At 38.3% G+C, this 12,625-nt stretch overlaps 1 protein-coding gene across 10 annotated transcripts in view; it reads left to right on the forward strand.

The window, feature by feature from the left end:
• The window catches only part of LOC144024216 (inositol 1,4,5-trisphosphate-gated calcium channel ITPR1), a 65,192-nt gene that overhangs the window by 7,572 nt on the left and 44,995 nt on the right, over positions 1 to 12,625 (forward strand). For all 10 annotated transcript variants that reach the window (XM_077530361.1, XM_077530362.1, XM_077530364.1 and 7 more), the window contains exons 4-24: positions 2,403 to 2,512; positions 3,101 to 3,187; positions 3,826 to 3,984; positions 5,314 to 5,412; positions 5,887 to 5,970; positions 6,498 to 6,644; positions 6,749 to 6,844; positions 6,965 to 7,009; positions 7,777 to 7,931; positions 8,206 to 8,305; positions 8,675 to 8,835; positions 8,912 to 9,053; positions 9,146 to 9,304; positions 9,812 to 9,984; positions 10,126 to 10,245; positions 11,062 to 11,256; positions 11,345 to 11,596; positions 11,681 to 11,822; positions 11,922 to 12,075; positions 12,180 to 12,370; positions 12,451 to 12,583. In XM_077530361.1, the coding sequence (XP_077386487.1) occupies positions 2,403 to 2,512; positions 3,101 to 3,187; positions 3,826 to 3,984; positions 5,314 to 5,412; positions 5,887 to 5,970; positions 6,498 to 6,644; positions 6,749 to 6,844; positions 6,965 to 7,009; positions 7,777 to 7,931; positions 8,206 to 8,305; positions 8,675 to 8,835; positions 8,912 to 9,053; positions 9,146 to 9,304; positions 9,812 to 9,984; positions 10,126 to 10,245; positions 11,062 to 11,256; positions 11,345 to 11,596; positions 11,681 to 11,822; positions 11,922 to 12,075; positions 12,180 to 12,370; positions 12,451 to 12,583 (2,904 nt within the window). The remainder of the gene's footprint in view (positions 1 to 2,402; positions 2,513 to 3,100; positions 3,188 to 3,825; positions 3,985 to 5,313; positions 5,413 to 5,886; positions 5,971 to 6,497; positions 6,645 to 6,748; positions 6,845 to 6,964; positions 7,010 to 7,776; positions 7,932 to 8,205; positions 8,306 to 8,674; positions 8,836 to 8,911; positions 9,054 to 9,145; positions 9,305 to 9,811; positions 9,985 to 10,125; positions 10,246 to 11,061; positions 11,257 to 11,344; positions 11,597 to 11,680; positions 11,823 to 11,921; positions 12,076 to 12,179; positions 12,371 to 12,450; positions 12,584 to 12,625) is intronic.

A 12,625-nucleotide genomic window follows, 5' to 3' on the forward strand; every position in this document is an offset into this window, starting at 1 on the left:
GTCAAATCTAATCTATACAGCTACCATTCCTTAACCTTTGTGGAAAATGTTATCAGGTCAAGGGTAAGATGAAAGGATGCTGCCTTTCCATTTCAAGCATAGAAAAAGACAGCACTGTTTAAAATCACTTTGACTACACAGTTCTGAGCTGACGTCATCATGCAGCAACAAGTACTAGTGACATAAGGTGAAAAATGCTGTTTTTGTGAAGCATTATGGATAACAAATACAGCAGGCACCCGCTATTCACAAGGGATTGGAACTGAGCCCAACTGCGAGTAGGACAATCCATATATAATTGATGCCCATTATACAGATTATTGCATTAAAAAAAACAAAAAACAAAAACACTATTACACTTAATTCATCTTTGACATATGAATGTGTTCTACTTTCAATTTGTATTTAATACCGTGCTTCACAAGAATGTTACACCTCAGAATTGCGAGGCAATCATGGGCTGAAAAACAAACAAAAGAAAACATTTTGATGGGGTCAGATATGATATTCTGGTTACTTTGTATGACCAAATTTAGTATTGTTACCTAATTAGATACTGTATAGGAGATAAAATATGTGTTATTGTAATGTACTGTAACAAACTATAGTATTAAAATTATGGGGTGTGTTTTTTTTTCCCCCCAGCTAGGAAAAGATTTCTTGACATTACAAGAATGTTAATGATTCCTGGAGATACAGTACATGGCTCTGGATTTCTCCCAGCAGTTCTCCTGCCCAGTGACCCCAGAAGGAATTCTGAGCCCTGTTTCAGTACAACTCAAGCAACATGTGCTCTCACAGTTGACTTTAATTAAAAACATGATACATTTCAACACATGTAGTATACTGCATTTTTCAAGATTGTGTGTTATAACACAGCTGAACTGCAGTGCGGTATATTTACAGTTTACAGAACATGTTTGAAAGAGAACATGGAAAGATGTGCAATGCACATTAAGCAGATTGCAAGTGTAGCTCCACTGTTCCTGCAGCCTGTCTCTCTCTGCTTAACATTCTTTCACCGTCTTCCTGTCTTCCTCATTTTTTGGGCCACTTCCGTTTCTGCATTTTTTTTTATAACCGATTTCTGGTTCAGAGTAAAATAAACCATATCTGATGTGGTTGAAGGTGAAGAACATTTTGCCGAGATGGAGCGAGTGTGGTGAAATTTGTGGAATTTATAAAGGCAAAGAATGGATGAAAGAATATGGACGTTAACGATAGGGAATCCCCACCCTCTTTTTTTTTTTTCATCCCACTCCTCTCCTCTTGGTTGGCCATATTTGGACATGTTGCTGCAACCAAAGCTGGAAGAGAGAGTGAGAGAACAGGGGAAGGATCGTCCAGTTTTTCTTTTCTTGTTCCTTCCCTTTCTTACACCCTCAAAATAGAAGACGGGTCTGAGAAGAGGTGAAGTCGATTGTAGTGCAGCTGAAGAGGAACTTTTCAAGGCCAGAAGAGGAACTCTGTTAACATCAACTGTGTCCTCATGCAAATGAGACTGCTGCTCTCCCTCCTGCTTCAACTCTATCTATGAAAATGAGTCACACATTCACTGATAAGAGCCTCACATTATTGTTGTTCTTTCGAACTGACCTCACTTTTGCGGCCGTGCACTCCCTTGGGTCGTCATACGTGCTTGCACGCCCTGTGCAGATCACCACCAAATGTTTCTTATCTTGTACAAAATGGCTGCAGACACAGACTGGCACGCACACAGTTGCCTGTTCTTCATCAAAACTAGCTGAAGCGCTTCCATTTTCATTCAAGAGAGTGCTGAGTGTGTTTGAAGTGCGGCTCATGCACACATTCACGCACACAACAGCAAACTGCAAATTATCGTGCATAATATGTAGTGTAACTTGGGCTCGCTATGTTTATGAAGGGCTGTGGTATTCTGCAAGTTAAATCCGCCAGTCCTAAATGTGCATGAATCAGTGTTCATTTTGACAAGATTTTTTTTTAGTTTTAGCTGTAGTCTTTTGACTAAAATTAATTAGTTTTAGTTTTAGTCATAATGTACTGTAGTCATCTGATTTTAAATTGACAGTTTAATCGATGTTTTCCTTCAGCATACAATTCAACTTTTATAAGGAAAATTATAACACCTAACCTATTTGTAAGTGGTGAGTGAGTGAAAAAAAAAAATCCATGCGTGCTGTGAAGTTGTGGAGGGAGTGATGTCATGCAGCCGACAAATTCGCCCGGCCCCGTCTGCCTACAGTGAGGGTAAAAAATTTATTCAGAATGTTATATTCCTCTCCTCTAGTCTAAACATGGTATTCTGATTTTAATGACTCTGTTTGTGTCCCTCTCTCATTGTACATTTATTTAAAAAAAAAATAAAATAAAATAAAAAACTAACTCTGTCCCTCTTTCTTCACACCTTTTGCCTTTGGAAGACTGTCTCTTCAGACTGTGTCCCATGAACCGCTACTCGGCCCAAAAGCAATTCTGGAAAGCGGCCAAGCCTGGAGGGAACACAGACACGGTGCTCCTCAACAAGCTCCACGTAAGTGTGACAACACGTTGGCCTCACAGTCATCACTCGGGCCGAGGGCACTGCACACCAAGCTGTCCACACGGCTCAAACACTCAACACAAAGATGTGACATTTTGAAATGTTTTCACATGATTATTTTGCTGCTAGATTTAGCAAGTGTAATGTATAAAATTGTAGAAAGTTTTATGGAATTGTACATTTTCTGTACTCTTATATTTTCAGGAAAGTACATTTGCTGAGGTCGAATTTTAAACAAATCTTTTTTATAGACCATTATAAAGCCTTTTACTCCAACTTTTCTTCCTTCCTCACTTTCCTCCTTACCCTTCAAGCTATCACACAATACCTTTTAAAGCAGTTGGCTATCTGACCACATTCTCATAAAAAAGAACATTGAAATCTCTCCTTTGTTAACATACATATGTGGACAGCCAGTTTTGGTCTGAAGTTTGCATTTATGTAGTGTTTTAATTGTCACTGTGTTCAAATTGGCAAACTGTTTCACATTATTCTTGTGTGTTGTGTTGGTGCACAATAATAATGCGGTAAATAGAGATTTCAGCCTGCCCCATTCCTGATCTGCCTTTTTCTTTACAGCATGCAGCTGACTTGGAGAAGAAACAAAATGACTCGGAAAACAAAAAGCTACTTGGAACAGTCATTCAGTATGGGAATGTTATTCAGGTTTGTCATAAGTGTTTTTGCCTTTCACTGAAACATAATATTAATCCCACTTACGATACATTTCGCAGTCTTTGTACTCTTGACTATGATTTATTATTTCTTATCCAAGATTACAAAAACCATTAAGCTCTGGAATTAATTTATGCAAATGCCAGTGCAAATAATGTTGTACCTAATGACAATGATCGTGTGTAAGTAACAATTTGATCAATGTCATACTTTTCCAAAAATCTATACTGTTGGTCAGTCCACACGTGTGGGTGATAGTTTTTACAAATTATTTACCATTCTAAAATGTTGAGAATTGCTTTGAGGATGCAATGTTAATAGTTGAACAAACATGCCATTATTGGGGTCTCCTGAAAAGTGACTATTTTGAAGATACAAGGTTTCAGCTCGACACCAGCGTTATTATTAATATTATTATTATTATTATTATTATTGTTGTTATTATTGTTACAATTAATAATAATAATATTATCCTTTTGTTTTTTTTTTTTATGTTTTTTTTTTTATCTCATCTCTGTTATATTTTTATCTTGTTATTCTAACAACCCCCCCCCCCCCCCCCCCCCGTTGAAAGTTCTCCACAAAGAAAAAAAACTGCAAAAATATTTCCTCTTTTCTTCCCCTCTTAGCTCCTCCACCTAAAGAGCAACAAATACTTGACAGTGAACAAGCGCTTGCCTGCACTCTTGGAGAAGAACGCCATGAGGGTGATGTTGGACCCTGCAGGAAATGAAGGCTCCTGGTTCTACATCCAGCCCTTCTACAAGCTGCGCTCCATCGGGGACAGTGTGAGTCAGAACATACACATGGGGGGAATTGCCGTATTTTGTGGTATTTGTAGTAGAGATAACTGTCTCCATCATAATATAATAAAATGTTTCAAAAAGCCATTTCAGTCTGCAATAAAAACTGCCTACCTGTTGAGTCAGATGACAGATAGTGGCAAGCAAGTGAACTTTAGCTAAAACAAACCCCGTGTCTTATTTTGTGAAATTCCAATGGAAGTCTTTTGATGATACATTTGGCTCATAAATCGGTGCTTCCCTCACATAAAAAGTACAATATGTTTCCTCTTTCCTCTCCTTTACTCAGTGAGATAAGGAGTAACTGGCAAAAAAATATATAAGGAAAATATCTGGTTCTACAATTCAGATGACAACTTTAAAACTATGACGCTGACATTGATTTAATTTGTATTTTGTACATTCTGCTAATGTATCTCAGGCCACCATTCCGCTTTAACATCGCTATGTACAGTACATGTGCACGCGGGTATTAAAAAAAAAAAAAATAAATAAAAAAAAAATAAAAAAAAAATGCCTACACATTTTTAAGCAAATCTCTGATATTTGCAGGTTTCCAAGTGCATGTCAAAGCAACAAGATTTGATTATGCAATAGCATGATGAAAGTAGTTTGTGGAAAAAGTGCGATATTGAAAATGGCCAGTCGAGGATAATGTGTCTTATTTGCCAAATGATAGGGAAGCTCATTAATGCGGAATATTAATCAATTAAATACAATAATGTATGACATGTAAACTTAAAAAAAAAAAAAAAAAATCATGGAAGGACCTGCTGACGTCATACAACGGAGACAAGCCAAAATAAATTCTGGTAGTTTGTTGGGAGGGGGAAATGTTTTTCAAAAACAGATTTTTTGGTATTTTATTTCGATAAAAATGCAATTTACATGTGGTAAAAAAAACAACCCAACAAATACACAGAAACTTTTTTTTTTTTTTTTTAAACAACCTCTGTCAGTGTATACATGACCCAAGCGTAGGAGTCACCAATCAGATTGCATAGATCTACTATATCCCTACATGGCCCTTTGCCAGTGCACAGTAGGATTTTACCTGGTCACGAATCTCTTGTTGGCCCTAGCACGGTGCTGTAGGCCAGCACCCAGGCAATAAGCAGCTCGCATAAGCTCCTCCCACACTCATTTTAGCTATTACAGGAGCTCTGATTATCAACCTGACAAGATACTCATTGCTTCATGCTTCATGGCTTTTGACAAATTATGTAAAAAGGTTAATAAAATCCACATAACAACAAGGACGACTTTCTTTTTTTTAAATGTATTGAATGTTGGTGGTGTTTTGTGTGATGACAGGTGGTGATTGGTGACAAAGTGGTGCTGAACCCAGTGAACGCCGGCCAGCCACTCCACGCCAGCACACACCAGCTTGTAGATAACCCAGGATGCAACGAGGTCTGGTGGTTCTGATGCATCTCATCTCAAGCCTTTTGATTTCTCTGTGGGCGTGTTTGGCTTTGGAGAATCTATTTTTAACACATTACTGCTGCTCGGTTATCAGCCAGCTGATAGAAAAGCCACCACCTCTCGCTGTGTGCTCACAATGTTGTGATTTTTCTCTTGCATCACTGCTTCTTTTTAACTCCAAAAGCATCTATTCACACTAAGATGGTTATTTATAGTTGTTAGTAACTTCTTGCCCACAGGGACACTTCGTTTTTTTCTTTGGTGCTTTGCTACTAAAATACATACGTCAAAAGTAATTAATTGATTGGGCATCAGAAAAACAGTTCCCGGTTGATCTATAAAAACATGTTTCCGCTTTACTGCATGGAATTGCGAATCAATTTAGAATACTACTACACACGTAAATACGTTTTGGATGATGCCTTCAGTGACCTCATACTCTCATTTTTGTTTTCTTTTAAGGTAAATTCAGTCAACTGTAACACAAGCTGGAAGATCGTCTTGTTCATGAAATGGAGTGACAATCAAGAGATCATCCTAAAAGGGGTTTGTTGAATGGCAGCATTATCCATACCTTTTTTTTTGTAAGATAAATCATGTTATCATAGTCACAGTTGGATTACATTCAAAGATCCAACATACAGTATGTATCTATTAAATTTTAATTAAATTGTGACTTTTTTTCCCCTCACATATAATGAAAAAATAGATTGTACATTATGTAAGACAATTTTACACCATCCCCCTTTTTTTTTATTTTTTTTTATTTAATTTTTTAAACTCTAACTTGTGATTCTTATATGTGATTTATAATATTCCTTGTCAGGCTATACAGATATCGTTTCTGGTATGTTGCATCTTATAGTTATGGCCTTTGTACAATGTTTATCATCGGGAATAACTTAACAAAACTAGTATCAGTCAGTATTGATTGAATGTAAGCTGTATTTTTTTTTTTATTTAATTAAAGCATTAAAGCTTGTAAATCAAAAACAGTCTATTTTTTTCCCTGAGTCATTACCTTTTACTGTTCAACTGTAAGCAGTAAATATACATATTATCCTTCTGTCCAGGGCGATGTGGTACGCTTGTTTCATGCAGAGCAGGAAAAATTCCTCACTTGTGATGATCACAGGAAAAAACAATACGTGTTTCTTCGCACCACTGGACGGCAGTCAGCTACCTCAGCAACCAGCAGCAAAGCCCTTTGGGAAATAGAGGTGAGGGTGTAAAAGTGATGTCCAGACAGTTGTTGAACACTTCCTTGCTGTGTCACTGTTTAATAAATTATACGCCTATAACAGTTTATTTGTGTATACATCAGGTTGTACAACATGATCCCTGCCGAGGGGGTGCAGGCTACTGGAACAGTCTGTTCAGGTTTAAACACCTGGCCACTGGACATTACCTTGCTGCAGAGGTCAGTACAGGAATTCCAAGGCAATTAAATTGTGAAGTATTCATATGCAGTGTGTATTGATGGATATTAAATGAATGGATATTGTGAAATACATTACCAATGTGTTTTGTGTATTTAAAGGTGAATCCGGAATATGAAGACGAGGGTCTAGAGTCACGTGCGTCAGTAAGAGCCACACTCATCTTGGACATACTAAGTTACATTAACTAAGTTTCACTCCCAGAACATGTAATAATGTGTGCAAAAGTGTCTTCAAACAAACACCAAAAGTTGAACAAGGCAGGCTTTTGTGAAGAGTCTTAATTAAGTACAACAGTTTTACTTTTTTGCTATTACAGTACTGTACTGTGTTCTCATTTGTGGGTATTGATGACCAGCAGATGGCAGTGATCGACTGATAATATTTTTTCACTGTTCAAGATGCTGAGTGGTCTTGATTTGGCACTCTACATCCATTAATGGGGGGGGGGAAATAAATCAAGAAAAATGATAGCATTTATTGTTGTTTGAGAAGAAGATGAATGGCGTGTGTAGTTAGCTACAAAATCTATATTCAGTAACTACAACATAAGGCACACCATCAAATTCTACTGAGATATGTAGAGAGAAATATTTCTTAACTGCCATTTGACTGTCATGTAACTGTTTACTTGAGTTCAGCAGATTATGCAGGTTCCTATTAATGCAGGCTATCTATTGTAGTTAAGGTTATTAGCCCCATGAAACTTTTACTTGTAGTTTGTTTCGCATAAAGACTTTCTTGCAAACAACACTGCTTATTAATGGAATCATTTGACTTTTACCTCAGACAGTTACATTGTGTTTAGTGAAGCGTTTTTGTTTTGTTGTCAGAACAATAATGCTTTTATCCCCTCACAGTATTACAGCAGGAATCCCTTTTGCTGACAAAGCTGCTTACCTTTGTTTTCCAGCTGGATTCGGAGCAAGAGGCCTTGCGGGCCCGTTTGAGAAATGTACCGGATAAAGTGATGTACACACTTGTCTCCGTCCCTGATGGAAATGACATTTCTTCGATATTTGAGTTGGACCCGACCACGTTAAGAGGAGGGGACTCACTCGTACCCAGGTACTCTAGTAAATTAGTGTCTTAAGTTGACATAATGTGATTTATAGGAGCACATAACAGGCGAGCATTAACTACTTCCTGTTATGCTTCATGTGTAACCTATTGGCCTGACCTTGTTTCTCCATCATGTTGCACAACATGTTCATAGGTGCCTTTGTTTATATTTGGCTTATATTTCACTTGCCTTCAGATTTAACTGGCTCAGCATCTTTGGTTATATAGTAGTAGTAAAATTAAGCATTAATACATTCAAAATATGAAAATCTGATTTCAGGAATTCATATGTGCGCCTCAGACACCTGTGCACCAACACATGGGTTCACAGCACCAACCAACCCATTGACAAAGAGGAGGAAAAACCTGTTATGCTTCGTGTAAGTGTATAAGTAAAGTTGTTTTTTTATATCTTGATTTAAAAAAATTGCTAGTGATCAAATGATGTGAAACACACTGTTATGATGTAAATGATTTATTTCCTCAGCTTACACTGTGTGGAGGGAAATGATTTCAAAGTCAACAGTCATTAATGCTGGGCCATAGTCTGTATTGTAGTTCATCACAAACTACCAACACGCCTTCACCAAACTGTTACCACAAATTTGGAAGTGTAGAATTTCCCAGGTTCAATTAGCTATATATACTTCATCCACAGAGTCTGATGTCCATTGGCCCTTGTTATCGGACTCACATCTATGTGAGTCGATATTCGTCTCTGACATTCCGTATACCTTTGCACATGACAGATTGGCACGTCTGCACTGAAAGAGGACAAAGAGGCCTTTGCAATTGTGCCCGTCTCCCCAGCTGAAGTGCGAGACCTTGACTTTGCCAACGATGCCAGCAAAGTGCTGGCCTCTATTGCTGGGAAGCTTGAAAAAGGCACCATCACGCAGAATGAGAGAAGGTACAAAGCCGAGATTAGTAATTATTAAATCTTCAATTTGAAATTTGCTGATTTTTCTCTTTGCATGGACAACCAGAGCAGTTACAAAACTTCTAGAAGATCTGGTGTTCTTTGTTGTTGACATTCCCAACAATGGACAGGATGTTCTTGAGATTACGGTCAACAAACCAAACAGAGAAAGGCAAAAACTCATGAGAGAACAGAATATTCTTAAACAGGTAGTTCAGCACTTTGTGGCGAAGAAATTTGTGTCTGGTAGCACCTTTTATGAGATCTCATAGCCATGTTCAAATTCTCTTCCTGGATTCAGATCTTCAAGCTGCTTCAGGCCCCCTTTACTGACAGCGGTGATGGCCCAATGCTTCGATTGGAGGAGCTCGCTGACCAGCGTCATGCCCCCTTCAGACACATTTGCCGACTTTGTTACCGGGTTTTGCGTCACTCCCAACAGGACTACCGCAAGAACCAGGTACAGGGATTCTGGTCTAGGGGTTCTGTGTTCTTGATTTGTGAGTGACCTGACATAACTTTTACTTGCAGCTGCTGTGTGTGTTGATGTGCCTTCCAGTGACTTAATAGTCGTTGGGCTTTTTTCTGTAGCAGCACTAATGTGTTGAGGAAAATAAATTAGTGAGAATATTTGACGTGAAATTGAGTGAATCATAAGAGTGCTATTTTCTATTTCCAAGGCCGTTTAGCAATTAATATTATAATACAAATATCCCAAAACATAGTCAACTGCAGATCCTAAAACTAGTAAAATCATACATTTTTTTTTTTTTTAAACCCTTTCATTAAAATGAAACAAAGCGGAATCTAGAATGGAAAACTTGTTTAAGGCTTGATTTTTCTGCAAAATGGCTGACTCGACGAATCAAGTGATCCGTCAAGGCATTATTTCACAAATTTCTCCGCATAGAACTTGACAAGATCAAGGGGTGACATGCACTCATTGTCTGCCGGCTTGCATCCACAGGAGTATATAGCCAAGCAATTTCGCTTCATGCAGAAACAAATTGGCTATGATGTTCTGGCAGAAGACACTATCACAGCTCTCCTCCATAACAACCGCAAGTTACTGGAGAAACACATTACTGCTGCAGAGATTGACACGTTTGTCAGCCTGGTCCGCAAGAACCGTGAGCCCAGGTTGGTAATGTGTAATGAACCAACCAGAACGGAAAAGCATTGATTTGATTCTAATGCATTTCTATGGAGATATTTGTTTGCAGAAATTGTTTTGATTAATTTACTTATTTTGTTTATGAAGTATGATTTGTGTATGTCTAGGTTCTTGGACTACTTGTCGGACTTGTGTGTGTCCATGAATAAATCCATTCCTGTGACACAGGAGCTGATTTGCAATGCTGTGCTGGATCCAGCTAACGCTGACATACTAATTGAAACTAAGTAAGTGGATGTAACGATATCCAAACATCACGATACGATATTATCACGATATGGTGGGGAGGTTGGCGATACAAAAAAGGTCACAATATTGTAAAAAAATAAAATAAAAGAGCTCATACTAAAAAAAAACACACACACATTAGAGCAATGAAAAATATAAAAATATAAACATTATATATAAATATAATATATATGAGGTACTAATTTTGACTGTTCAACAAGCATGTTATGTTCCCATTCATCTGACCATTAGTGTGGCTTTTAAACATAAGAAGGGACAAAACATGCCCTATGAAAATTAAACTGCACTAAAAAAAAACAACTATCCACCAGAGGGTGCGAGAACTGCACAAATGGAAATTAACCTGACTTTTATTTGAAACAGATGTGCTGCTTTTAATATCGTGACATAACGACGACAAAATATTGTGGCAGTTTTTATATCGTGATATCACTATTGTTACATCCCTAGCCCCCTCTTCTGAAAGGGACCCCAATTGAGCTGATTTCAGATCAAGAGTGTAAATAATTGTGCAAACCTGTATGCCAGGAAGGAGAGGTGTGTTGTATAACCACCGAAAAATGTGACTAAAAAGTGAGCAGCAGTGGCGAAATGAGTCGCAGTTTACAAATAAACTGATAAAATGTTTGTTTAAAAAAGGTATTTAAAAAAATACTGTGAGGATACTAATAATTGGATCATTTTTGTCACTCTAAACATGACAAAAATTCATACATTTTAATCACTAGTTGTCAGCAAGTGTATCTTTATCATTTCCCTAAGTTTCTCTTCTTCTCCACACTTTCCGGCTGCAGACTAGTGCTGTCAAGATTTGAGATTGAAGGGGAAGTACTTGGAGACAACTCTGAGGAGTCGGAGGAAGATGAGGAGGAGGTGTGGTTGTTCTGGAAGGACAGCAACAAAGAGATCCGCAGCAAAAGCATCAGGGAGTTGGCCCAGGATGCCAAGGAGGGTCAAAAAGAGGACCAGGAGGTGATCAGTTACTATAGGTAGTTATTGGCCTTTTGTTTTCAAGGAAATCCTTTTGAGGTTTGTTGCATGGTAATCGTTCTTTTTGAATGGTTACCCTTTTTGTAGGTACCAGCTGAATCTCTTTGCCAGGATGTGTTTGGACAGGCAGTACCTGGCCATTAACAAGATCTCTGGCCAGTTGGATGTAGACTTGATCTTGCGTTGTATGTCAGATGAAGACTTACCTTATGATCTGCGAGCCTCGTTTTGCCGCATGATGTTGCACATGCATGTAGACCGTGACCCCCAGGAACAGGTCACGCCCGTCAAATATGCGCGACTATGGTCGGAGATCCCATCTGAAATTGCCATCGACGAGTGAGTTAATGGACAGGTTATGGCAACAATTAACATTGTCATGTTTTAGTCTCTATTCATGCTTTTATTATTATCTCCTTGTAGTTATGACAACGACGGAACATCTAAAGATGAAATTAAGGAGCGATTCTCACAGACGATGGAGTTTGTTGAGAACTACCTCAGAGATGTGGTTTGTCAGAGCTTTCCATTTGCGGATAAAGAAAAGAATAAGCTCACTTTTGAGGTGAGTTTTACTAATTTGACATTTAAAACACGTTTATCATGGCACGCATTCAGGGAAAAAAAAGCAATAAAGTGATCACTTCCTGTTTCTTTTTTTTAGGTAGTGAATTTGTCTAGGAATCTGATTTATTTTGGCTTCTACAACTTCAGTGACTTACTAAGACTCACCAAGATCCTGCTAGCTATTCTAGACTGTGTCCACGTGAGCACAATTTTCCCATTCAACAAGCTGGAAAAGGGAGATGAGAACAAAGGTATGAAAACCCAGAGTGCGCAGGTACCGAAGGACAGCGAAATAACTAACAAAAGAAAATTGTTTTGTTATTTTTCTGTTGGTTGTATGTGTATGTTATACCAGGTAGTAATGTGATAAGGTCCATTCATGGCGTTGGGGAGCTGATGTCTCAGGTGGTCCTTCGAGGTGGAGGCTTTCTCCCCACAACCTCAAATAGCAGCTCCGATGGAAACACTGTCAAGACTCAGACTGAACCAGAGAAACAGGATATTTTGGTCATGGACACCAAGCTGAAGATCATTGAGATCCTACAGGTACTTGACAAGCACTGGCAATGACACCCATGAATAAATTGGAATTGTATGAAACATTCATTATTTGCTCTTCTACACAGTTCATCTTAAATGTCCGCCTGGACTATAGAATCTCCTGTCTGCTGTCCATCTTTAAGAGGGAGTTTGATGAGAGCAACTCTCAAAATGAATTATCTATAAGTGGAACAATTGAAGGTCCAAATAATATGCCAGGTGAGATTCATCTTTTGCACATAGAAATTGATATGGCCAGCG

Source organism: Festucalex cinctus, chromosome 8 (assembly GCF_051991245.1).
Source record: "Festucalex cinctus isolate MCC-2025b chromosome 8, RoL_Fcin_1.0, whole genome shotgun sequence".
Lineage (NCBI taxonomy): Eukaryota > Metazoa > Chordata > Actinopteri > Syngnathiformes > Syngnathidae > Festucalex > Festucalex cinctus.